Source organism: Myotis yumanensis, unplaced genomic scaffold (genome assembly GCF_028538775.1).
Source record: "Myotis yumanensis isolate MYYU_CA2020_CCGP unplaced genomic scaffold, mMyoYum1.0.hap1 SCAF_4, whole genome shotgun sequence".
NCBI lineage: Eukaryota > Metazoa > Chordata > Mammalia > Chiroptera > Vespertilionidae > Myotis > Myotis yumanensis.
In genome coordinates, this window is record NW_027223755.1 from 81,574,092 (window position 1) to 81,601,033 (window position 26,942).

Genomic DNA, 26,942 nt, shown 5'->3' on the forward strand with positions numbered 1-26,942 from the left:
GATGGCCTCAATCCCCACTTAGGTGGGAGCTAAGAACTGGAGCGGTGTGTGTGTGTGTGTGTGTGTGTGTGTGTGCGCGCCTGCATATGCACATTGGGGTTGGAAGCAGCAGCACAGAGTGTGTGTGGTGCGGGGGGGGGGGGGGGGGGGGGGCAGGTTAAGTGCTCACTTTGGGAGCATCAGCTCTCTTTCTTCTTGGGTCTAGTTTTCAGCTAACAGTGGAGATGTTCGACTACCTGGAGTGTGAACTTAACCTCTTCCAAACTGGTGAGTCTCTCCCTCCCATCTGCCCCATCTTGGACCGGCCAGGCTTGTCCACCTCTCCCTACGAGCTGCACAGCACAGGCTCAGGAACATGGAGACTCAGGCTCTCCGTCCCTCGTGCACAGAGGGGCTGAGCTCTGGGGCATTTTCAGAGTCGGTGATTTCAGATCTGAGCAGGATGACCACACTCCCCAGCTCACTGGCTTCACCCCTGAAGTCCAGGCCTCCAAGAGCCCAAAGACGGGTCTGACCTCTTTGACAGCCCATGGACTATGGCCCCAACATTGGCTGGTCCTTGGCCAGCCCTGTCTGCTGCTCAGCCAGGCTGGCACTCAGGCTCAATTTCTGTCAGAAGGGCTGCTGTCTGCTGTTTGGTCGGTAGCCAGGCTGAGTTGGGTTGTTACCGAAGGCCACATGAGAAGTCCTAATCCCCTGGTGGGGGAGCGCTGGGGGCTCCCTCCTGCTGAGAGTTCTGGTGCCTCTAGGCCAGTGATGGCGAACCTATGACATGCGTGTCAGAGGTGACACGCAAACTCTTTTTTTTGGTTGATTTTTCTTTGTTAAATGGCATTTAAATATATAAAATAAATATCAAAAATATACGTCTTTGTTTTACTATGGTTGCAAATATCAAAAAATTTCTATATGTGACACGGCACCAGAGTTAAGTTAGGGTTTTTCAAAATGCTGACACGCCGAGCTCAAAAGGTTCGCCATCACTGCTCTAGGCTGTCAGCCCCTAACACTTCCTGCCAAGACTTGAGAGGGAAGCAACTGGTTCCCTTGTCTCCTGTGTGCTCTCATCCCTACACTTCCCAGCATGGCTCTCCCTTCTGTCGCTGGGGAATGGAAGAGCCAGTTTTCTGAGATTCAGGATGTTCTGTGACAAGTGTCCAGCTCTGTGAAAGCACAAGTATGTGTGCACAAGCTTGGCGACCTCAGCGTTTGGGCACGTAGGCCACTCCTGGGGCTTTGGTTCTCATGAATGACAGAAACTCTCACCCTAAGTTGCAGCTTTTTGCAGTATGTTCATCTATGTAGCAAATAATTACAACTGGCCGGTTAATTCCAGCTGTGCCAGGCCTGTGCCAGGGCAGCAAACTCCTTGATACTTTGACTAATCAGTTCAGTGCAAGATGTGGTCAGAGGAACACCCGAAACAGATGGAAACTATGGTTTGTGGAAGAAATAAGGCACTGGGCCTACTAGCAACCTGTTTGAGCAGAGTCTTCCACAGAAGTCAATAGAGGAGTAAAAATGAAACAAAATCCAGTCCCTGCTGTAAGGCATTCCCAGTAAGGTAGGAGAAATGGCGTAGAGGCGAATTTTTTTTTTAATGCATTAGAAATCTTTGCATAAATGTATACAAACAACTACACATCGTTGGGGCTGACTTTCAGTTATTGCGCTCTGGGCAGGAAGGACCTGGGTGGATAAGTCAGAATTCATTGACATTCAGCTTTGGAATGTGCTTAATTGAAAGCAGGTATGAGTGATATTCTACGGATTGTCATCCTTGGAAGAGTCAGCCTAGAAGTTGCCACTGAGCTGACCCAGGCTCTCTTCCAGGAGCTCTGGCCTTCTTCTCAGTCTGCCCGCCACTGCAGTCGTGGGTGGGGAAAACAAGGCAAATGTTTCAGCCTTTGGGGCTGTCCCTTCCAGTCACTGGCAAACGGTTGGAGTTAGAGTAAGCGAAGGAGTGGTAACACCCGCCAGGATGTGACGAGGCTGGGAGGATGAGTAAGTGGTGCAGGCAAATGCCGCACCCCAGGTGGCCAGCCTGCTCCCACCTCCCATGACACCTGGCTGCTCTTATCTGCATTGTTCACTTGTATTATCACCACTAGATGCTGAGCTTCTCCTCAGAATCAGGAACCGTGCCCTACTCATCTCTGTTCTAGCCCAGTGCCTGGTCTAGAGCAAGCGCTCAACAGCAAAGTTCAAGGATGCTCGCCTTAGATGAGCAGCAGTGAAGAAACAGCAGGTGAACAGAGTTCATAACATGGTGACAGCATCTGGCTGAATGCTCTGGGCTTATCAGGTGATTAGCTACTTAGAGTTTTCTAGAGGAGAGCTACCCGAGTCGGCACAACCTTTCCGAGGTAAATGTTGGAGGCCTTCTCGTCCCTGAAAGAGCCCTCATTTGGAATCAAGAGCCCTCTCCTGCCTGTCTCCCCTGCTGCCTTCCCTGTCCCTGGTCACCTGCTGTGTGACACAAAAGCCATGAAGGTGGTGTCGGAGGAAGTTCTCCAGCTTTTAAGTCCTGGTCTGTGACTTCGTGAGGTTCCAACGGTACCCTCAGGAGGATGCCCCTGGCTTTCAGCTCTGGGAGATGGACCAGTTACAGTTAACGTTTATTTTGAGCACTTAGAGTGGTTCTCAAACTATGATCCCTGGACCAGCACCGTTAGCATCACCTAAAAAACTTGTTGGAAAAGCACATGCTCAGGTCCCACCCGACACAGTGGATCTGGGACTGAGACCCAGCAAGTAGTGTCCTAACAAGGCCCCCGGTCTGCACTGTCCAGTATGGCAACCACTAGCCACGTGTGACTAAGTTAATTACAATTAGCCCTGACCCGTTTGGCTCAGTGGATAGAGCTTCAGCCTGCAGACCCAAGGGTCCCAGGTTTGATTCTGGTCAAGGCCATGTACCTTGGTTGCAGGCACATACCCAGTAGGAAGTGTGCAGGAGGCAGCTGATCGATGTTTCTCTCTCATCAATGTTTCTGGCTCTCTATCCCTCTCCTTTTCTCTCTGTAAAAATTAATAAAATATATTTTAAAAAATAAAATTAATTATAATTAAATAACATTAAAAAGTGAGGTCCTACCCGGCCAGCATGGCTCAGTGGTTGAGGGTCGACCTATGAACCTGGAGGTCACGGTTTGATTCCAGTCAGGGCACATGCCCAGGTTTCGGGCTCGATCTCCAGTGTGGGGTGTGCAGGAGGCAGCTGATCAATGATTCTCTCTCATCACTGATGTTTCTATCTCTCTCTCCCTCTCCCTTCCTCTCTGAAATCAATAAAACTATATTTTTTTTAAAAAGTCAGGTCCTCAGTTGCACTAGGCATATTTCAGGCACTCGGTAGCCACGTGTGGCTAGCATATTGGACGGCATATTTGGAACACTTCCATCATCACAGAATTCAACTGGCCAGTGTTACCGGGTGATTCTAATGCTTGCTACAGTTTGAGAACCACTGAGCTAGAAAATACAGCTTTTGACTGGCTGCATAGTAGAATCACCTGGGGAGCTTTTGAAACCTACTGGTGCCCAGTCCTACTCCAGACCCATAAAACAGAATGAGGGTGTGGGGGAGTTGCAGGCAGACATTAGTAGTTTTTAAATTTCCCCAGATGATTCTAATCAATCTCAAAGCCAAAGTTTAGAACCACTGCCCAGTACTACACACTTTCCACAACATTTTCATTTAATTCTTACAAGACCTCTATGAAGTATGTGCTATTAGAACCATCTGCATTTTATAGAAAATCATCTGTTGGCACGAGAGGTTGAGTAACGTGTCCATGGTCACATTGCGAGTCTAGATGTTCCTGGATGCCAAGGGGCATTCCTAGAAAGCAGCGTTAGGCCTGGAGGTGGAGCACTCTGTAATTCCCTGCCAGAGTGGAGCCTAAGCAAGCCAGAAGAATTGGGGATGGCCGCCTTGCAGTGACAGCTGCTTTTAATTTGTGTCAAGAAAAGCTGCCTTTTAATTAGAACCGTTTGGGGTTTTTTCCCAGCTGCCAGACCAAGCCAGTTAACAGGGATTAGTACAGTCGGGCAGGCCAGGCACAGCAGCTCTGGGTTTTCCCCCGGGCAGCCCCACTCACTGAGGGACTGCAGAGAAGGTCTTTTGTTGCCAGCCATGTGTGTAGTTCTGAAGGTGGTGGGCAGCCACTGCAGACAGGACATGGGCCCAGGCCACTGGTTTGTGCTGAGGGTCGACAACCAGGCATCTCGTTGCTTGGTTTAGGAGCAAGTGCAGGGGGTTAATGTGGAGGGGTCTTGGGAGCAAGACACTGAGGGAGCAACTTTCTCTCTGGAGCTTGGGAGAATGCAGGGCAGTACTTCTGTTGACCTGCTCCAACGACCTCATCAGCCTTTGATCCTGATGGCCATCCTCCTCCCAGTGCCTGGCCTGGGTTCTTGCAGGCTCTCCAGTCATCACTCAAGGCTCTGGCACATCCCCCCTTTTGCTGTCCCAACAACCCTGTGGCAAGCCACCAGGAACCCAAGGCTGACTTATTCCCTTCCTCATGTTCTGACCCATGTTTGATATGTTCCCCACATGTTAACTAACTATTGCCACCACCAGATTGGCTGCTTCTCGGGATCAGGGCTACCATCAGACTGTTCATGCGTGAGAGGAAGGGCTGGATTGGCTATCTCAGCAACGCCTTCAGTCCTAAAGTTCTGATGTCCCAGAGAGCTGAGGCATTCCGTCTCCTCATTACCATTAAATCAGAAACTGGAAAATGAGGTGTCAGTCTCTCTGATCAGCCTGGGCCAGAGGCCACGAAGCTCCTCTAGGAGGGATCCCCCTCATTGAGGTGCTCCACCAGGCTCTGGGTAAATCCCTTCTTTCCTGGCTTCCACAGGGATGTGCACAGAAGAGCAGAGCTCACCTGTTCATGGCACGAGCACCTCGGCTTATGGGAGCACAGGCTTTGGTCCGGCCATTGCTGGCCACACAGGCACTATCTTTTAACTCATCACCTCTCAGCAAAACCAGTTTGTTTTTTTCTAAAATCAGTTCTTGGCTTTGGGACCATTTTCAAGTCACTTACTGTCAGTTCCCTCCTCTGTGTACCAGGGTACTTTTAATTATCTTGTAGAAACTGTGTAGGGTGTAAGTGCATTAAATACGATAGTGTATGCCCAGAATAGGTCCTCAGTGTATGTGAGACCCCTGCCTTCTGCCCTTTGAGAAAGTCACCTGTAGTTTCCTAGCTCCACTGCCTCTCCCCCTCTTTTATTTTCCAGTGTTCAACTCCCTGGACATGTCCCGCTCTGTATCCGTGACGACAGCTGGGCAGTGCCGCCTCGCCCCGCTGATCCAGGTCATATTGGACTGCAGTCACCTCTATGATTACACTGTCAAGCTTCTCTTCAAACTCCACTCCTGTGAGTACACTGGCCAGATCTTCTCTGAGCTTCTGGCTGGAAGGAGGAGCTCAGCCTGAGGCTGTTCCTGCAGAAATGCAGCTCCTCAGTGGCCTGAGCTTTCAGCCTCTGTTCCAAACAGCCGTGGGGCTCCCAGCCAGCTTGGGCAGAGCAGGGTGCAAGCTTTGGTGTGCCCAGCGAAGCACCTGGCTTGCCACAGTGGTGTCCCAGGATGGTCCTCTCCCTCCATCCCTGGCTTTACCTCCTCTCCATCCATGCATGTCATGTATTCTGTGAACCACACAAATGATGACAGACCTGGCTCCTAGACTATTAGAGAGAAATATAAAAATTTTATATTTCTCTCTAAAATTCCATTTGTACAAAGAGACTGTGTTGATGAACACTTTGAAAACCACCGAAAGCAGCAAAGGCAGTGGTTTTCAAAGTGTTCATCAACACAGTCTCTTTGTACAAATGGAACTTTAGAGAGAAATATAAAATATAAAACAGCCGCTCAAGTAAATGGAGTGCTGATCCTGACCTAGCCACAGATCCTTGGGATGCTTTTGCAGAATCGATTTTTGAGATTATGGGTCCTGCAGAAGTTCTTATACCTTCATGTGCCTTTGGTTTAAAACGATGAATGTGATGTGGGGGTAGCCTGGGCCACACACCAAGGTGGCCGTAGTGAGGGGTATACACATGCAGAAGGTGTGGGTGATGGAAACCAAGAAAAATCAAGACATAAATGGTCCTAGCAAGGTGTATTTTAGAATTCTCGGACAAGGGGCGCTCTGGAACTGTGGTCACTGACAAGGAACAGGTCTGGTTACTTAGGACAGGGAGCCAGCATTACTCTGATGAATCCAGGAGGTTTTGGTGGAAGGGAGGTTGGAATTCGATGTTCAAGGATTAGAAGGGCTTTGGAGCAGATGGGCATGTCTGCAGGGAGCAGAGATTGGACTAAATTCCAAGAGAAAGCGGGCAGTTACTCAGAAGCTCTGAATATAGATGAACTTGTCATTGTTTCTAAGATGCTATGGGACCCAGTTTCCCACTAGAACAGCGGTCGCCAACCTTTCAGACCCCGCGGACCACCGGTTGGCGACCGCTGCACTAGAACATCCCCACTTTCTTATAAAGTGGTGAGTTATGAGAAGAGACAGGTAATTAAGTATTTGGGTTTAAAGGCCTTCATTAAAGGCAAAGCAATAAACAAGACCCTCCTGGATGGCCTCCGGGAACTCGGTGGCATGGGAAAAGAGTGAGAGACACTCCGTACAGTATATACTTTTCTAAAAATAAAATTTTATTTTAGAATAGTTTAGATCTACAGAAAAGTTGCAGGTAGTTCAGAATTCCATATACTCCCAACCCAGTTTTCTCTATTGTCAACATCTTAGATTAGTATGATATATTTGTCACAACTAATGAACTGACATTGATACATTACTGTTCACTGAAGTCCATACTTCCTTCAGGTTTCCATAGTTTTTACCTAATGTCATTTTTCTGCCCATGGTCCCATTCAGTCACGGCTCCTTAGTCCCCTCTCGGCTGTGACAGTTTCTTAGACTTTCCTTGTTTTTGATGACGCTGACAGTTTTGAGGAGTCCTGGTCAGATATCTTGTAGCATGTCCCTCGATTTGAGTCCGACACTTTTCTCGTGACTGGACTGGGGTTCTGGGAGACAGATCACCAAGGTAAAGTGCCGTTGCCACCCACTCTATACTTCTTCCATTTTGGATTATCAGACCTTATACATGTACTACCTCTTTATACCAAATGAATAGACCACCTAGTCCCGTGGTCGGCAAACTGCGGCTCGCGAGCCACATGCGGCTCTTTGGCCCCTTGAGTGTGGCTCTTCCTAAGCCTTAGGAGTACCCTAATTAAGTTAATAACAATGTACCTACCTATATAGTTTGAGTTTTAAAAATTTGGCTCTCAAAAGAAATTTCAATCGTTGTACTGTTGATATTTGGCTCTGTTGACTAATGAGTTTGCCGACCACTGACCTAGTCAATAAGATTTAAATTTTAAAAATAAAACAAAAAAAAATAAAAGGCTGAGTTGTGCTCTATAACTGAAATACACAGAATCACACATCCTGTGAGGCGAAAGGACTGTAGAGAAAACCCACTCAGGAGGAGGCTGCAGCTTGTCCCATATCACAGAGTTAGCAGAACCAAGTGGGCACTGGGCCTAATCTTCCGAGTCTCAGTCCATGGTCTTTCTTCTGACAGGCATCCTCTCAGGCAGGCCCTATGGGTTTCTTCCAGACTAATGTCTACACTGGCCTTCATCCAGGGTACCCAGTGCAAACACCTCTGGGAAGAACCCTCATCCCCCTCTCTCTGGGGCCAGCTGTGGTCATTCTGCTGCTTGGCCACGTCACCACTTGCTTCTTCCATGGTCAGGGACACAGCTTCCAGTCCACTGTGTCCAGCATGGCTTGCTCTTTAGGAGTGAACAGAAGGAAAGATTTTCAGGATAAGCACCCAGACTCCTTGTTGGTCCTATGGAGCCTCCTTGCATACCCGTCCTGGGGCAGCTCTAGGCCAGGAATGCCCACCGGCAGGGTTGGCCACAAGCCCCAGGAGAGATGGTCCCCTGTGGCTTGACCTGCCTGCTGGTCCTCCTCATCCTTCTCACTCTTACAATTTCTCCCAGGTCTCCCGGCTGACACCCTGCAAGGCCATCGGGACCGTTTCATGGAGCAGTTCACAAAGTAAGTGATGGAAATGAAGGCGAATCAAAAGAGTGCATAGAGTCAATCCATACAAGAGCATTTGCTTTAAAATAATTGAGGATACCGTAACCGGTTTGGCTCAGTGGATAGAGCGTCGGCCTGCGGACTCAAAGGTCCCAGGTTCGATTCCGGTCAAGGGCATGTACCTTGGTTGCGGGCATATCCCCAGAAGGGGGTGTGCAGGAGGCAACTGATAGATGTTACTCTCTCATCGATGTTTCTAACTCTCTATCCCTCTTCCTTCCTCTCTGTAAAAAATCAATAAAATATATTTTTAAAAAATAAATAAATAAAATAATTGAGGAATGAGGGTATTTTAAAGCAATAAAGTGAAGAAAAAGAATTAGGGGGGTGGCAAACCTACCAGTGTCTGGGGAAGCTGTTGTTTCTCTTATAAATCCCATAAAAGCACACAGAAGAAGGCGATTTCATCACCTGCTTCATGCCCAGGGCTTCATCCTCTTCACTTTTTCTTCTCCCTAAGTTCTTGTGGTCTTTACCATGTACATGCTCACAATTCCCAAATCTGTATCGCTAGCAGAACCTTACCTCTGAACTCCAGTCTCACATACCACATTGTCTATGTGACATCTATACATTAAACTTAAATTTCAAACCGAACTCTAGGTTTTCCTCCAAGAGCCATTTTCTCCCTGGTCTTTTCTATCTCAGTAAATACTGCCGTCATTCATTTAGGCCAGACATTTAGAGCTCATCTTGTATTTATTGATTGATCGATTGATTGATCGATTTCAGAGAGGGAGGGAGAGGGAGAGATAGATAGAAACATCAATGATGAGAGAGAATCCACTGATCAGCCGCCTCCTGCACGCCCCCCACTGGGAATTGAGCCCGCAACCCAGTAATCAAACTGTGACCTCCTGGTTCACAGGTTGACGCTCAACCACTGAGCCACACCTGCAGGGCAGAACTCGCCATTTTCCTCATCCCCCATATCCACATCCATTCACACGTTCAAATATTCACAAGCTACAAATATATCTTGGCTCCGGTCATATCTCCTCCCATCTAGACTTCCACTCTGCCCACCTGCAATACTATCCTCACCCAGCAGTTAGAACATCCTTGTAAAAATGTAAAAACCCTTGCTCAAAACCTTTCAATGGCTTCTGGTTGCATGGAGAATAAAAGCCAAGCTCTACTTTACAAGACCCCTGCATGAGCTGATGCCTGCCTGCCATCTCTGACCTTGTCTCCAGAGCTCAACCTGTTTCAGCCACACAGGGTCCTCCTCCAGTTCCTGGAACAGACTCAGTGCAGTGCTCCCTTGGGGGCTTCATTTTGCTGTTCCCTCTCCTGGGGACACTTCCCTCTCCTGGGGATTCTCTTTGCCCAGCCTGACCAGCTTCAGGTCATCCTTGGTCACCTGCTCTCAGGCCGTCTTTGGTCCCCTTATTTGAGTTGAGTAGTCCCCATCTCCTGATCCTCCAACCTCATCCCTCCCACCCCCCGTATTCTCTCTCATAGCACCCTGTTTACTTCCTTCATCGTTTTTATCACAACTTTATTTCTTGTTTGACTGTCTTGTCTATTATATCCCTAGCGGCTGATACAAAACAATTAAGCATATAGTGTTTAATAAATATTTGCATGAATTAATGAGCTAGTAAGTCAACTATCTAGTCTAGAAGAAGAAGAGCTTGTCTGATTGAGAGGCTCATTATTCTGGTGCATTTGGAAAAGAAAATTGGTAGCTAGATAAAAAGTAAAACTCATCTCTCAGTTAAGTGTGTCCAGGAAGAGGGGAAGGAATGGAGTGGGAGATAAAAGAACCGAGGAAGGGAATCAGCATAGCAGGGTTCATTCTGACACCCTTGTTTTTCCTGTTAATGTCTTCAGCCTTGACAACAGGAAGAGCATCCCACCCCCACCGCCCCCCCCCAAATCCCAGGCTTAGGCTTCTCCTGCTACTGGTTCCCAGGCAGCAATCAGAGGACAAGTTCAGGGTTGTACTAACCTCTTGATTTCCTTGTTCCAGTTGAAAAGCCTCATCTGTTTATTCTATAACAAATGGCTTACTAAACCCTAGGAGACAGGCCCTAGGGCTGATTTCCTGGAATGTTAAATTCCAGTAGCTTTTGAAAGCAGTAGAGACTGTTACTGTTGGCTCCATCCCAGAAAGGAGACGTGTAGTCAGGTGATTTTATTTCCTTTAATTTTTTCTAGCTTATGAAAACATCTCCCATGAGTATCCACCTCACTTTCTCTTCTAGCAGGCACAGCGGTTCTCTGAGGTGTAACTATCTAATTCTGGGAAAGCAGCAATGACGTCACAGGGACGGTCCTAACCGTGGGGTCTGAAGGGCTGTCATGAGACCCCAGGGATTTAGTTTATTGGGCTAAGCTGAAGAAAATTCTGTGTTGCAGGGAGCAGCTGCTGAGATCCATGACCTCTTCCATCTCAGAAAATATGCCTGGTGCTCTCAACTTTCTTGTCCTTCAATGTTTAGATTCAAAATAGAGACTTGAGGATGAGAAAAAAAAATGATTTCTTTATTCCCATATTTATCCAAGATGAGGCCACAGTATTCTCCCAATGAATACTTGTTAAATAATTCCTCTATGCTTGGTACTGTGGTAAACCTAGATTAGTAGGGCCCAGTCTCTGCTCTCTAGAATCTGATTGTCTAATTGGGAAGATAACAAATAGCTCTAACACAAGGTGATTTAACTAAAATGAGATCTACCTTACCTTGGCTGGTGTGGCTCGGTTGGGCATCATCCTGTGCACCAAAATGTTGTTGGTTCAATTTCCAGTCAGGGCACATTCCCAAGTATCAGGCTCAATCCATGGTAGGGAGCGTGCAGGAGGCAGCCAATTGATGTTACACTCGCACATCAATGTTTCTCTCTCCCTCCCTCCCTCTCCCTTTTTCTAAAAATCAATAAACTACTCTACAGTGGTGCAGAAATTAGTTTAGGGGTTATCTACTCTTGTAAAGGATTTTGTCGTTTGAGTTCCTCTTTCCTCACCACCAGGTAAGTGAGGGCTGGCTATAAATGCTCTTTCTCTATAGCGTCATAATTGAATCCTTGCACCGTGGAGGCTATCTCCTTGACAGCCTGTGCCTTTGGCCTGGGCAGGCACACGAGGAAAGCTGGGTGGCTGCACTGTCCCCTCCTCTCCGGGGCTGGTGAAGACCCCAGCCCCCTCGGGGCCTCCTCCATCCCTAGGTTGAAAGATCTGTTCTACCGCTCCAGCAATCTTCAGTACTTCAAGCGGCTCATTCAGATCCCTCAGCTGCCTGAGGTAAGTGTACCTGGCCAGGACGCTCTTTTAGAGGCAGATCGAATGAATGACAAAGTTTGAGGATGTGTCTTCCCTCTTCAGAACCCACCCAACTTCCTACGAGCCTCTGCGCTGTCGGAACACATCAGCCCTGTGGTGGTGATCCCAGCCGAGGCCTCGTCCCCGGACAGCGAGCCCGTCTTGGAGAAGGATGACCTCATGGACATGGATGCCTCCCAGCAGGTGAGGACCATTTGGGAGAGAAACTTGGCTCTTCCTGTTGACCCCAAGTGCTGGGAAAAGGCCAGGAAGGGCTCTGGTCACTGCCTTCTAACCCAGGCTGTAACCTAGACTGAGCACTCTGCCCTGTGGTCCCTAAGAGGGAACATAAGTAGATTTTAACCAAATTAAGAGAGGGCCCATTCTTAGGTGTCACTCCTTTGACCCCCACCCAGCATTCTCTGGGTCTCTAACTTTGTTCTCAATCCTCTTTGGCCACTGCAGAGTTTATTTGACAACAAGTTTGATGACATCTTTGGCAGCTCGCTCAGCAGTGATCCCTTCAATTTCAACAGTCAGAACGGTGTGAACAAGGATGAGAAGTGAGTCCAAGCTGGGTTAATGTAGATGACACAGAAACTAAGTTAAGCCATGATCTGACTCACCACACTTAACCAAAGAGGAATTCTTTACTTTTTTAAATATGTTTTTATTGATTTTTAGAGAGAGGGAGAGAGAGAGAGAAACATTGATGTGAGAGAGAAACATCAATTGGTTGTTTCCTGTAACCACCCCAACTGGGGACCTTTTGGTGCACAGGACAGCTCTCAACCAACTGAGCTACATCAGCTACATCTTAATGATGCTTGGGCTTCTTAGAGAAATGTCTTGACCTTCAAATATTGGCCCCTTTAATCCAAAGGAACATCAAATGATGCTGAAATAACAGGGGACCCATGGGTGTTAGATTAGTATCTGATAATACTGACAGTCTTAGAGTAAAATTTATGGAATTTCAAAGTATTGTCCTCAGATTAACACTAGCTTTTTTTTTTTTTTTAATTCTCACCCAAGGAGTGAGAATATTTTTTCCATTGATTTCAGAGAGAGTGGAAGTGAGGAGGGGGAGAGAGAGAGAAAAACATTGATGTGACACAGACACATCAATTGGTTGCCTCCCGCATGCACCCCGACCAGGAGCAGGATCAGACCTGCAACCCAGGTACATGCCCTTGAGGGGGACTTGAACTGGCAACCCCCCAGTGTGCAGGCCAGTGCTCTAACCACTGAGCATGCTGGCCAGGGCAACACCAGCTTTTAACTTCCTCCCCTGATCTCCCAGCTTACATTTAAAAGGAGAGGGGTAGGAGACAGTAGAAGCAAACTTGCTCTCCGTCTGTTCACAGGGGTCACTTAATTGATCAATTGTACCAAGAGATCAGTGTGCTGAAGGCACAGCTGGAAAACATGAAGACTGAGGTAAGAGTGGGTTCTGATCTGTTTCTGGGCTTCACCAGAGCAGGACAGATTTTAATATTAAATTTTCTTCACATCGATACTTGTTAGACCACATCTTAAAGGGGATTAATTAGTAGAAATGTCAAAGCCAGAGGACCTGGTCTTCCCATGGTCTCAACTGTAATGCATTTCTGTTGTCCTGGCTTTGAGAATAGCATTGAAGCCAAGCTCCAGTGTCCCTCGGAGATAACCATGATCACCAAATGGCTGTGAAGTGTAGTGAGAAAGACCTGTTCTCAAATGGTGATAAGAAGGCTTGACTTCCAACTCTGATGGCTGTTTGCAGTGAATGGTGCTATAAATATACCTGCTCCTCAGACCCAGAGTTGGTCAGAGGCTTTATTCACTGGGACAGGTGAACATGTCTCCTTCCTGATTCCAGCTCATTCATTGCTGCTCCTAAGCAACTCTAACAGGACCAGAATACCCCCACCGTCGTCCCCTGTTGCTGCTGATTGGATGGCTTATAATGACCTCCAGGCTCAGCTCTCAGGAGGCCTTGGGAGTGGGCTTGTTAGGAAAACCTAGGTGTTTATTTGGTCGGTGCTGGACACATGGTAGGACCTGCTTCTCCGCCCAGCACACCTGACCCACAGCAGTGCACCCACCAGGTGCGTTACCTAAGTCCCTCCCACAGAGCCAGCGTGCTGTCCTGCAGCTGAAGGGCCGCATTAGCGAGCTGGAGGCCGAGCTGGCAGAGCAGAAGCACCTGCGGCAGCAGGCGGCCGATGATAGCGAGTTCCTGCGGGCGGAGCTGGATGAACTCAAGAAGAAGCGAGAAGACACAGAGAAGGCGCAGCGGAGCCTGACGGAGATAGAAAGTGAGAAGCTGGTGGGGGTGGGGGTGAGGGGGTGGGTCAGGGAGATCAGGATGGAGGAGGAGGCAGGGTGGCAGAGCCCCACACTGCTTTGCATCTGTCCAGCGGAGCTGTCAGGAAGGCCAGCTCTTGCCACCAGTCAAAGGTCAGCCGGGAGTCCAGCAGGTGGAGCGCCTGTGTGAGGCACTGCTGAGAACACAGCGATGGGGACTACAGAAGGTGACGGGGTGCCTACCCCAGGAGCGTGGGTCTCCGTAGGAGAGAAAGAGCCCAAGAAATGACTTAAAGCAAAAACACTGATTAAGGCCGAAACCGGTTTGGCTCAGTGGATAGAGCGTCGGCCTGCGGACTGAAAGGTCCCAGGTTCGATTCCGGTCAAGGGCATGTACCTGGGTTGCAGGCACATCCCCAGTAGGGGGTGTGCAGGAGGCAGCTGATCGATGTTTCTCTCTCATCGATGTTTCTAACTCTCTATCTCTCTCCCTTCCTCTCTGTTAAAAATCAATAAAATATATTTAAAAAAAAAAAAAAAAACACTGATTAAGTAAATGCATGTGTGTAAATGCTCAGGAGGCATGAATTGGTGATTTGAGTCAGGTGAATTCTTTTTAAAAAAGACTTCCCCCAGGAGTTTAGGATTTTTGAGGGAGAAGAGATGTTTGCATTTGTGAAGAGAAATGAGGGTCTTCTGGGGACTCTGGCTTCCTGAAGGGCCGGTGGAGGGTCCTAGCTGGGTAGCGTCCTCACCTTGGTCCTTGACCACACAGGGAAAGCCCAAGCCAATGAGCAGCGGTACAGCAAGCTGAAGGAGAAGTACAGTGAGCTGGTGCAGAACCACGCTGACCTGCTGCGGAAGGTAGGACCCTCAACCTCCCTCTCACCACGCAGAGGCCCCGCACCACAGGGGAAGGAACAACCGGGGCCTCGTGGCGTCTCCGCGTCCAGCGCCCCAACTAATCTCCGGTGGGTCCCCACCATTTCTTGGGAACCTCAGCTTTCAGGCTCCCTTGCCTCGCATATCTTGAGCTCCACCTTAGATGCTAGCCCCGCTTGCATTATCCCCCATTTTTATTATTTCTTTAAATATTTAAGAGTTGATATCTGCAGATGACAGCTTTCTTCTGGCTTCCCTCTGGGTAGGACAGTGGTTTCTGTGTCCAACTCTAGGCCACTCACGATCTGAATGCTGCCATTTGTTCTAGAAGGAAGATGTCCTTTAAGCCCGTGATGAGCCACTTCAAGACAATGTTCTCCCCTTACAGAATGCAGAGGTGACCAAACAGGTGTCTGTGGCCAGACAAGCCCAGGTGGATTTGGAACGAGAGAAAAAAGAGATAGAGGATTCCTTCCAGCGCGTGAGCGAGCAGGCCCAGCGAAAAGTGAGTGGGAGGGAGACATACGTGGGGGCCATCCGAGTTGGAGGCAGGCCTTGATCAAAGACCTTGTCGTCTTCTGCTCCATCGGTAGCTAGCTCTGTGGGTTGGAGCCCTGTGAGGGTGCTACGAGAGGCTGTATAGAATAGATCGTGGTTACCGAGGCACAAGGGTTAGAAGTGAGGCATGGACGCAAGCTGAATGAGGTTCATCAGCAAAGGCCTTCCCGGGGAGAGTCCTCAGGAGAATCTGGAGTAAAAGCGCATAGATATCAGAGAGAGGAACGAGTGTTTACAAGGAGTTGCAGCCAGGCGAACACCGTGGGTCAGGGTGGGGCTGGCAGACAGGTCCATTGGGAGGGATTTCACACTTCCTGTAACCCAGAGTAAAAAACACATCTATCTAATCAAAACAAGAGTTTCACAAAGCAATACTTATCCTTACTATGTGATTGCATCTGGATAATTTGTTCTGCTGTTTCATTTTTTTTTTTTTTTTAATGTTAGCTGTGAATTTTACTAATGGGTTACAAACCACTCTTTGAAAAACACCACTTAGAAATCAAAGAAGGGGAATCATTTTTAAATGGCAAGATTTCAAAATGTACCAGTGTTGGGAGGCCTGAATTAAAGATCCACTTCTACTTTAATGAGTATCATGGGCTTAACCATGGCACTCAGACAATGTCCTTAAAATTCCCCCCCTTGACATTCCACTTGCTCAGAAGAAAAAATTTTGGTACACTCTGAGTTCTCACCTCCCCACTCCCCCTTTTTGCATACAAAAGAGTACAGAAATCTCATTTATAGCTCAGGGATTTTTTTTTTACACGTGTTTATCCCTTGTAATCACCACCCAAATCAGAGTGCTCCTGCTTTTCTTCTCTTTCAGACTCAAGAACAGACGGAAGTACTAGAGAACTTGAAGCAAGAACTTGCCACCAGCAAACAGGAACTCCAGGTTGTCCAAGGCAGCCTGGAAATAGCTGCCCAGGTGAGCACCACCTTCTTTCTTCCCCTTCCTTATTCCTTCCCCTCCGGCTTTCATGTGGCTGTCACCGAGCCCCTGTCACCATGCAGCATATGGCCAACCTGGTCCCATCTGTGATCAGTGTGTACTCAGGGAAATGAAACTGGCAGGTTAAGAGATATCACCTTCTGTTCCTTGTGGCCTAGCGGTGGGTTTGGACTTCTGGGGAAGGGACAGTTTAATTCCTCCCAGCAGCTCTCTCTTCCCACTCGGTCGCCATTGCAGTCAGAAGGAAAATGGGTGACCCAGATTGCTGAACTGGAGAAGGAGCGGGGCCGTTTGGTGAATGCCATGGCTCGTCGAGAAGAGGAATTCTCTGCTCTTCAGGAACAGCTGGAAAACACCCAGCTCAAACTGTCCAGCACACAGGCAAGTAGCAGACACCCTTGGTTAACCATGTTCAACTTCACTCCCGGGCCTCAGCGGCATATCATGGAGGCTGGGGGCTGTGGAAGGGGTTTGGGGCCCCCAGCCTGATTGTGAAGGCATCTGTAGGAGTAGCCCCTGATGCCGGCATGCCCTGAGTCACCCACAGAGCATACGAGGGAAAGCACAGCTCTCCTTTATTGTGTGAAAAAGGGGTGCACCTAGCACTGTCTCCCCAAGATTGGAGAATGGGTTGCAGTGGCCCATTCCTATAGCCTTCTGTGCTCAGTGGCACACACTTTGGACAAAGAAAGCAACAACTTGAGTTAAGACACCAGGAGTCCCAGCTGTGTCACAGATGGATGCTGCTTGAAGGCTCTTATGGGGTCTGTGGCAGACTCTCACCTCCCTGGACCATTTCTAGGAATCTATGTGCCAGCTCGCAAAGGACCAACGAAAAATGCTTCTGGCAGAATCAAGGAAGGCGGCAGAGCAGGTGATACAAGAGGCCCTGAGGCAGCTTGAGGAGCCTGCTCTCATCAGCTGTGCCGGATCTGCAGGTACTCTTCCTGGCTTGCAGGTGTTGAATCCTGTTGGCATTAAATCCCATGTGACACTGTACTCAGGTTCTCAGCCTGGCTGCACGTCAAAATTGTCTGGGCGTGCCTGGGCCCCAAGATCAGTTCAGTAGTAAGCTCTTTGGTGTAGGGCAGTGATGGCGAACCTCTTGAGCTCGGCGTGTCAGCATTTTGAAAAACCCTAACTTAACTCTGGTGCCCTGTCACATATAGAAATTTTTTTATATTTGCAACCATAGTAAAACAAAGATGTATATTTTTGATATTTATTTTATATATTTAGATGCCATTTAACAAAGAAAAATCAACCAAAACAATGAGTTCGCGTGTCACCTCTGACACGCGTGTCATAGGTTCGCCATCACTGGTGTAGGGCCTGGGCAGCAGTACTGTCTAAAGCCCCAGCTGTGCTAACTACTGCTTTAGTCATGGATCACACCAGTGCAACATCTACTGGGAGCTGAGCCTTGGTAACAATTCTAAGGGCTGGTAGGAGGAGGAGCAGACAGCCCTGCGTCTCAGGAGAAAAATGTGCTCTCAATTAAGGGGTGGTTGCTCGTGAGCTTCAAGTCGAGACAGGGAGGCTTCAAAGTGTGGAGGGACAGAAACAATAAAAGTCCTCACATAAGTCATAGGTATGAGCAGGGGCCTACTTGGCATGTGCCAGATCCTAAGCAGTGGTTCTCAACCTTCCTAATGCCGCGACCCTTTAATACAGTTCCTCATGTTGTGGTGACCCCCAACCATAAAATTATTTTCGTTGCTACTTCATAACTGTAATTTTGCTACTGTTATGAATCATAATGTAAATATCTGATATGCAGCCCTAACTGGTTTGGCTCAGTGGATAGAGCGCCAGCCTGCGGACTCAAGGGTCCCGGGTTCGATTCCGGTCAAGGGCATGTACCTTGGTTGCAGGCACATCCCCAGTAGGGAATGTGCAAGAGGCAGCTGATCGATGCTTCTCTCTCATTGATGTTTCTAACTCTATCCCTCTCCCTTCCTCTCTGTAAAAAAAATCAATAAAACATATTTTTTAAAAAAAAGCTTTTGGTACATGCTGCCAAAAGATTAAATATATATATATATATATATATATATATATATATATATATATATGATATGCAGGATGTATTTTCATTGTTCATGACCCACAGGTTGAGAACCGCTGTAAGGGCTTGCGAGTAGAGCAGCCATCCGAGCTAGAGAAGCCCTCTCGGTGAGAGGAGAGAGCCTTTGTGCACAGTAGGAGAGCATCCAGGCCCATGGGATTTGGAGTCATAGTGATGAGCAGATCTCATTACAGCTCATTCTCAAGCAGAAAAGACATGTTGGCAAAGCAATGAGAGCTTCCATTGAAGCACGAGGCAGATGAGAAGAAACGGCTAACAGTTGATTTTTATTATCACATAGAAAGGTCTCGGTGTGGTGAAGTATACAGCAAGGACTGTTATATCTTATTCAACAGGGAACCCATCTGTAAGGAAACACAACCGTTACAAATGAAGGAGCACACTGAGCACCTAATGTGCTGAGGGAATGCCGGGAAGTGGGGCCGATGTGGGCAGATTCTGAGATGTTAGGAGCTACCTTTTGAAAGAAGAGGAGAGACATGAACCATGGAGAAGAGAAGTGGGGAATAATAATAAAAACAGCTGACAATTTCCTGAGTGCTTTCTGTATGCCTTGCACTGCTCTAAGTGCTTTATATGCCTTAGCCCAGCGAATCCTCGTAGTGATGCCAGAGGTGATGCTATCAGTTTTCTGTTTTCAGATGAGGAAGCACAGACAGCACGAGATCACAGCCTAGGGGTCGAGCCACACCTAGGCCGTGTGACCAAAGAGCCCATGTTGTAACTCCTGTGATACAGTCTCCACACACCTGTGCACAGAGGCACAGCCGTGGGAATGACTGTTGTGTGTGGAGCACACGCACAGATTAGCCTGATGGGAGCCAAGGATCTGGGCTCAAGGTTAATGAGAGTCCAAGGGCCTTGAAAGACTTAACAGAAAAGCCTGGATTCGATACAACGGGCAGTAATGAGAAATGAGACGCAGAATCTGGGCTGGCAAAGTGGTGGCCCTGGTTCTTGGCTAAAGACCAGACAGGCTCAGAAACACAGCTTTTGAAGCTGCCATAAGAGAATCACGTACCAGAGTAACCAACAAGCTTCTCTCCCTTCCCTCTTCTCAGGGCAGCTCCTGTAGGGCTGGGGCCACTCACTAGGTAGGCTCATCCATCAAGTGACTTAACAGGGATGAATGAAGCAAGCTAGGACAACTCTCACTTTCACTTTGCCCTGTCTTTCCTCCCACAGATCACCTTCTCTCCACGGTCAAGTCCGTTTCCAGCTGTATTGAACAACTGGAAAAATGCTGGAGCCGGTATATTGCCTGCCCAGAAGGTAACAAAGGCAAAGGATAGGGTCTGTCACCAGTGATGGCAGGGCAGGGCTCAAAAATGCTTGAATGTGGAAACATGGGTTCCTATGCACCAAGCAAGGAGTGTATACAACTCATAAAGAGGCAGGGAGGAAAAATGAAAGTGGCTGAGTGGTTAGAGCGTCAGCCCATGCACCAAAGGGTCTTGGGTTGAATTCCCGGTCAAGGTCACATACCTGGGTTACAGGTTCAACTCCCAGCCCCACTTGGGGTTCATGTGGGAGGCAACTGGTCGATGTCGGTCTGTCTGTCATTCCCTCTCTTTCCTACTCCCTCCCTCCTTTCCATTCTCTCTAAAAATCAATGGAAAAAATACCCTCAGGTGAGGATTAACGAAAAAAAAGAAAAAGAAAGAAAGAAAGCGATACCCCTCAAGCAGGACTGAGAAACTTTCCTTTAAACTCCTGGCAGATATCAGTGGGCTTCTGCACTCAGTAACCCTCCTTGCCCACTTGACCAGCGACACCATTGTTCACGGCGGCACCACCTGCCTTAGAGCCCTGCCAGAGCCTGCTGATGGTGAGTACCAGAGCTGGGGGGCCATTCAGAGAAGCGGGGAGCAGAGGGCCTTTAGAAGTCTCTGTTGCCTTGCATCTCCAGCACTGACCGAGGCCTGTAAGCAGTATGGCAAGGAAACCCTCCTCTATCTGGCTTTCCTGGAGGAAGAAAGGACCCCTGAGAATGTCGACAGCACAGCCCTGAGGAGCTTCCTCAGCAAGATCGCGGCCATCGGCGAGGTATTATCAGTATTATCTTTCGGGGAAAGTTATTGTTGTTCTTGGGTGTGAGTGCTGGTGATTTGCCAGGAAGTCGGTGAGCCAGTTCTGAGCCAGTTCTTTCTGCACTTTGAACATGATTCTAGAAAGTGAGAGCGCTGAAAAATTTGACCTCCTTGAATGACATTCCAGTTACATTTAATTCATTGGCTTTAACTAAGAATCTGCTCTGTGGTCATCATTAGGAAGTATCAAAGAAGAATAAGCACGGTTTCTCTGTTTTCAAGGATTTTTATGTGGTTGGGCAGGTTAACACCTAAAATGGAGATAATGGCCCTAACCAGTTTGCTCAGTGGATAGAGCGACAGCCTGTGGACTGAAAGGTCCCAGGATTGATTCCGGTCAAGGGCATGTACCTTGGTTGTGGGCACATCCCCAGTAGGAGGTGTGCAGGAGGCGGCTGATAGATGTTTCTCTCTCATCGATGTTTCTAACTCTCTATCGCTCTCCCTTCTTCTCTGTAAAAAAATCAATAAATACATTAAAAAAATAATAAAAATAAAATGGAGATAATGATACATTTATTCATTCAATAAAGATATAGTGAATATGTCCTATATACTGGGATTTGTGCTAGGTGTAGTTGTATAGGAACAAGTAAGACATGGTCTCTAGAGGAAAGGAAAATAAAGAAAGCTGCAGTTTCTATACAGTGCGATGAGAAGTGAAATAGAGCTCTATTTTGAGAGAACAGCACAAGGCAGCATTTAATTAATTCCTAAAATGTGTGGTGATAAGTTCAGGAAAGAAAGACATCAGGGCCAGAGTTCAGATCCTCATTCTCTCATTTGAGTGCTTTAAACAGCCTTCTGATTATTCTCTCTGCCTCGGGCCTCTTTTTTCTCTGCTCTCTTCCAAAAACAGAGATCTGATCAGGATTCCTCTAGTTTGATACCAAAAATCATATGTAATGTGACACACAAGGACCTCCAGAGTCTGGGCTTTATCCACCTTTCTGGGCCCCTCTTGCACTCTCCCTTCACCTCACAGTTGGTGGCTAGCACTGTGATGTGCCACTTACCTATTTCCCCCCAATGAGTTCTCAGAAGTAGAGCCCATACCTTCATATTGTATCCCCGGTCCCTGGCATAATATCTGGCAGGTGGTTAACACCCCACAAGTGTTTACTTAATTGAATAAGCAGAGAAAGAGAGAGAGAGAGAGAGAAAGAGAACAAACCAGATAAAAAGATGGATGGATGGGGGAGGAATGTTCATATTGGGGAGAAATAAGCAATGAAGTGGAGACCCTTGAATGTCTGGATAAAGGAAGACCATGGAGAATGGTGAATTGCTAACCTCTATTTCAATAGGGTGACATGATCATGATGACATTTGGTATTATTAAATTGGTGTGTCAGCCTAGGCAACATTAACACAGTCTGCCTTTTGTTGAAGATAAAGCATCTTACCCCATATAGTGCAGAATTGAGAAGTCAATATATGGGGCAAAGTATGTAGGACACCATGAAGAGATAAAAATTAAATTACTGAAAGCAAAGCAAAGTGTGATAGAAAGATCATGGGCAATTTTCCTTCCTGGCACTAGGGCTTACCAGATGTAGAGAATCTTCCCAGGACATGGAAAATGCTGAATAAAATTTTGGGGGGCGGGGGGGGACGGTTTGCAGTAACTATGTTTATTGTGACATGTTAAAGAACCTTTTTTTAAAATGTTTTTTTATTGATTTCAGAGAGGAAGGGAGAGGGAGAAATAGAAACATCAATGATGGGAGAGAATCATTGATTAGCTGCCTCCTATACGTCGAGCCTGCAACCTGGGCATGTGCCCTTGACTGGAATGGAACCTGTGACCCTTCAGTCCACAGGCCGACGCTCTATCCATTGAGCCAAACCAGCTAGGGCTAAAGAACCTTTTAAAAGCTATTAAAAGCAAGACAAAGGAATAAGATAGTTTCAAATGTAAGCATATATATTTGAAAAAGAACCATCAAACTTCTAGAAGTGAAAAATATAATCATTGAAAGTAATAACTTTAAAATATATAGATTCACCAGCAAGTTAAAACAAAGCTGAAGAAAGAATTAGTGAACTGGAGGAATTATCTAAATATGGCACAGATTTTATAAGTTGAAATGTAATGGCTATATATAGACTATTTAATCAGAGTTCCAGAAGATAACAGAAAGACTATGTTCTCCCCACCCCCAGTAACATATTGTTAATTCTATGCTTTTTCCAACATTCTTGTGTATGAGGTTTATCCATTTGGATATGTTCATTTTCACTCCTCTGTTGTGCTCCATTGTGTGCATATTGCTTAATTTCTATTATATCTGTTCTCTTGTTGATGCACATCAGGGTTATTTCCAGTTTGGGGCTATTATGAATGTGTCACTGTGATCATACCTATACACATCTCCTGATGAATGAGTGCAATAATTTCTCTAGAGTGTATATATGTAGGAATCGAATTACTAGTATATAGGATGAATTTCACACACAGTAGTAACTGCCTCATATGATTGCTGTGGGAGCAAAGTTAAATAAGGGACAGGCTGTCTGGTTGGAAGACATTATCTACATTTGAAGAGGTTTTTAAAACACATCCCAAGCAGCAAACACGATCAGCTGTGCAGCTGTGGGGTTAGGGTCCAAGCAGCTGCAACTGAATGGCCTTGTGGGGTTAAGCAGGGTTGGCCTTCTGGAAGGAGATGGGTTCTGAGTGAAGCTAGAGGGGGTGGAACATGAGGTTCCAGAGTTCACATGGTAAAGAGTTCCAAGCAAGGCCTATAAGGGATGCCCCTCCATGGCTTGCAGAAGTGTGTTATGTGGTGGGCCCTCCTATCTTCTGCCATCATGTGGGGATTACAGATCTGCCACTGGAGAAAAGAGAAGAGGTTAAAGGGTCATTTCAGCCCTTGTGATGTGTTCACAGGAACTCCTGCCCAGAGGCCTGGACATCAAACAGGAGGAGCTAGGAGACCTGGTGGACAAGGAGATGGCTGCCACTTCAGCTGCCATTGAAACTGCTACAGCCAGAATAGAGGTATGGAGCCCTGGCCAGTGTTCTCAGTGATAGAGCATCAGCCTGTGCAATAAAGGGTTGTGGGTTTGATTCTTGGTCAAGGGCATGCACCTGGGTTGCAGATTCAATCCTGGCCCTGGTCAGGGTGTGTGCAGGAGGCAACCAATTGATGTGTCTCTCTCATGTCAGTCTCTCTCTCTCCCTCCCTCCCTTCCACTGTCTAAAAATTAATGGACAAAAATATCCTTGGGTGAAGATTAACAAAACACTAGAGGTATGGAAGTGTCTCAAGATCTAAAGTGATGCTCTTGCGGCTTCCCTTTGGCAACATTTCCTATTGATACATCTTAGTTGTTCATTAAGGCTTTAGAGGCTCCCTATAAAAATAAACCAAAACCAGAATATACCAGGATGTCTCAGGGGTAGAAAATGAGAAAGTCATCACCACTAGAAGGTGAGCAATTTTCTCAAGAATCAACATACTTTGGTATCAGGCTATCTTGCATTCAAGTTCCAGATTGATTGACCGCTTACTAACTGCATGACTTCCAATAAGTTACATTAACCTCGCTAAGATTCTGATTTCAAAACCAATGACAATGCTTGTCTCGGAAAAGCTGAGTGGGCCCCATTGGAAAGGTCACACATTGCCCACCTTGGAGTGAGTACCTGCCTACAGGACCTGGTAGCAGCTGCCCCTCCCAGCATGGTGCCATAGCTCTCAGAGTTCTGTGCACACCAGCCTGGGTTCTAGAATGTCAAGACACTGGCAGAGACACCCTGCTGTAGCTGCCCGCACTGAGTAGATCACAAGTTTACTCCTAGTTTCTTTTCCTGATTCTCACAAGGATGTGGATGGGCTCTCCTAGATTTGGATATTGGACCCAAAGTGTAGAGGGACACCAGTAGGTTCTCAGTACCTGTGACGTGTTAAAAAACCCTGCTTCTCTTTAACAGGAGATGCTCAGCAAATCCCGAGAAGGAGACACGGGAGTCAAATTAGAGGTGAACGAAAGGTCAGTCTGAACAGCATGGTGGTACGTAGGTGATCAGGGTCAGTCTTGCCTGCACTGGTTTATACTAATTAGAATAGAACACTAGCGGCCACAGGGAAAGGTTGAGTCTACTAATATGTAATTGTCAATAACAGTATTAATGATGGAGATAGTATCACTGTTGCATTATAGGGGGAAAGAAACCCCCAGGAATCCTCACTTAGCTATTCCTTATGAAGAAGATCCACAGTCCAGTCTCCTCACTCACCTGCCTTTCCTTTGGGGCTCCATCCGGAGAGCATAGCCTGCCTTACTTCCCATTCCAAGTATGCCTGTGTTTAGGAATGAGAAAGAGAACAGTTTTCTTCATTGGTATTAGTTCTGTATCCTCACCTTCTTTTTCCCCCCCAGGATTCTTGGTTCATGTACCAGCCTAATGCAAGCTATTCAGGTCCTGATTGTGGCCTCGAAGGACCTCCAGAGAGAGATAGTGGAAAGTGGCCGGGTAAGCGTGGGTGAGGACCCAGGAACAGGGAGAACAGACATTAGTTAGTCATTAGTTACAGATTCCCAGCTCACTGAGAGGCTAAGTCTACACGAAACACTCATCCACATTCAGTGAGACCTATGTATGTTGCCTTCTCGCCCTGTGTGTCCATCTGAGGGCGCAGCTGCCGTCCCTGGGGATGTCAGCAGATGTCATGGGAAGAAGCTGGAACACTGCCAGGTCCCCAGAGAGCAGCCAGGCACAGCTTCCAGCTCCGGGCCCATTAGCCCAGGCGACATCTTTGGGGCCTGCTGGGGAAACCAAGTGTGCCTTGCAAGTCTGGGCCCTTGGAGGAGGAAGTGAGAGGTTTTGAAAACTAGGCAAATCGGAAGAAGGAACCTGCTGCTGACTTTCACAGTGGGCTCTGCCGTGTCTCTTTCCAACAGCAGTCAACTTGCAGTGCTTCACAGACTCGCCCTCAGTCTTGTCTTGACATTGTCACTTGGATTTCCTCACTCCTTTGCTGGCATTATTGCCATCTTGTTTTTTTCTCACATTCCTGAAGCAGCTGCAACTCAAGAGACAAAGGTCCAGGGAGGGTTTATGAGCCTGAAAGCAGTCATATAAGGAACAAAGCCATATCTGTTTTGGTGGTGCTTTTTATCCGTCTGAGAGATGTTTTTGGTCCCCAAAATTAGAAAGAAGGACTGAGCAAGGAGTATCTGTAGATTCTCAGACTATCAGGTACTTTCAAAGCATTAATACATTTTTTAAATCCAAGTAGAAATAGTTTTTTAAAATTATTCACTGTATACCCTCTTCTTTTGGCAAACCATGGAGAGCAGCTAGACTCCTCTGAAATTGTTATTCATAAATATGTGTGTGTGTGTGTGTGTGTGTATACACATATACATACACATACATATACACACACACATACATATAATTTGGAAATGTAATAAAAATGCCATGGGTTTTGGAGTCAGAAAAGCCTAGGATTTACTTTCATTTATTTCCTGCATGACCTTGGGAAAAGTATTTTTGCCTCTTAAAACTTTATTTTTCTTATCTGTAAAATGGGAATAATAATGCTTGCCTCTCAGAGTGGCTGTAAAAATTTATATGAGGTAATATATATATTAAAGCACCTGGCACACAGGAGGCACTCAATAAAAGGTAGCTATTATTATTTCTCACTTCCCTAGGGCACAGCATCTCCTAAAGAGTTTTATGCCAAGAATTCTCGATGGACAGAAGGACTCATCTCAGCCTCCAAAGCTGTGGGCTGGGGAGCCACTGTCATGGTGTAAGTGTCTTTGGGTCCCAAGGCTCCTCACCCACCCCCATTCCATTGATCACCCCAGAGAAAAACTAAGTGGGGGGGGGGGGGGGGGAGATATCCCCACTAGAAGTATACTGTTGATAAGGAAGTCAGTAGGACTAAAGTTTAAAAGGGAGACTGGGTCTCCTGGGGCAGCACAGGCAGGCTGTGCTCCCTGGCTGACAGGGTGAGGGGTTGGTCTAGAGATGGGATCGTAAGGGGTTGCAGCTATGACTGCCACAGTGACATAATCCATGTTGTCCTTTCCTGACTGTCAGTGATGCAGCTGATCTGGTGGTACAAGGCAAAGGGAAGTTCGAGGAGCTAATGGTGTGCTCCCATGAAATTGCTGCTAGCACAGCCCAGCTTGTGGCTGCATCCAAGGTAGGACCTGTATAGGACTCCCTGGGACACTATGAGGCCTGGCTAGGGTAGAGATACTTGGACTCTGAAGCTGGATTCAAGAACAGATGATTTCTCCAGGGTCCAGGAGGGTTGGGTCCCAAATTAAAATTCTGACTCTCAAGGGTCCCCCTACCCCTCCCTCTCAAAGACTTTCATCTGTCAGCAAGGAGCCCTTCCACCCAGCTCACCACACATGCTCCTCTTGGCTCTCCTCACCTTTGTTACAAGTGGCTTTTGAGGGTCCCAGCTGTGCCGACCTCTGATAAGCAATCACAGCATCCCAGGAGCACTCAAATAAGGAATGAGTCAGAGCAGTCAGATGCTTGCCCGGCGTGGCCCAGAGCTTCCTCAGTCAATGTCTGCCTCTCCTCAAGACTCCAAATTTGAACCATTGCCCCAGCTAATCCTAATGCAAAGCTTGTCACCAGTATCCTTCTGTGAGTTCTATAGTACCCCGGGGAGTG

General features: G+C 47.2%; 1 protein-coding gene across 3 annotated transcripts in view; it reads left to right on the forward strand.

Moving 5' to 3' along the window:
• Positions 1–26,942, forward strand: part of HIP1 (huntingtin interacting protein 1) — a 137,704-nt gene that overhangs the window by 103,628 nt on the left and 7,134 nt on the right. For all 3 annotated transcript variants that reach the window (XM_070412762.1, XM_070412764.1, XM_070412763.1), the window contains exons 7-27: positions 206–267; positions 5,257–5,397; positions 8,054–8,111; positions 11,328–11,403; positions 11,485–11,625; positions 11,887–11,984; positions 12,789–12,861; positions 13,538–13,721; positions 14,486–14,574; positions 14,981–15,097; positions 15,983–16,084; positions 16,346–16,489; positions 16,911–17,046; positions 19,383–19,469; positions 19,918–20,025; positions 20,107–20,243; positions 23,181–23,291; positions 24,228–24,286; positions 24,677–24,770; positions 25,958–26,058; positions 26,352–26,457. In XM_070412762.1, coding sequence (XP_070268863.1) covers positions 206–267; positions 5,257–5,397; positions 8,054–8,111; positions 11,328–11,403; positions 11,485–11,625; positions 11,887–11,984; positions 12,789–12,861; positions 13,538–13,721; positions 14,486–14,574; positions 14,981–15,097; positions 15,983–16,084; positions 16,346–16,489; positions 16,911–17,046; positions 19,383–19,469; positions 19,918–20,025; positions 20,107–20,243; positions 23,181–23,291; positions 24,228–24,286; positions 24,677–24,770; positions 25,958–26,058; positions 26,352–26,457 — 2,224 coding nt within the window. The remainder of the gene's footprint in view (positions 1–205; positions 268–5,256; positions 5,398–8,053; positions 8,112–11,327; positions 11,404–11,484; positions 11,626–11,886; positions 11,985–12,788; positions 12,862–13,537; positions 13,722–14,485; positions 14,575–14,980; positions 15,098–15,982; positions 16,085–16,345; positions 16,490–16,910; positions 17,047–19,382; positions 19,470–19,917; positions 20,026–20,106; positions 20,244–23,180; positions 23,292–24,227; positions 24,287–24,676; positions 24,771–25,957; positions 26,059–26,351; positions 26,458–26,942) is intronic.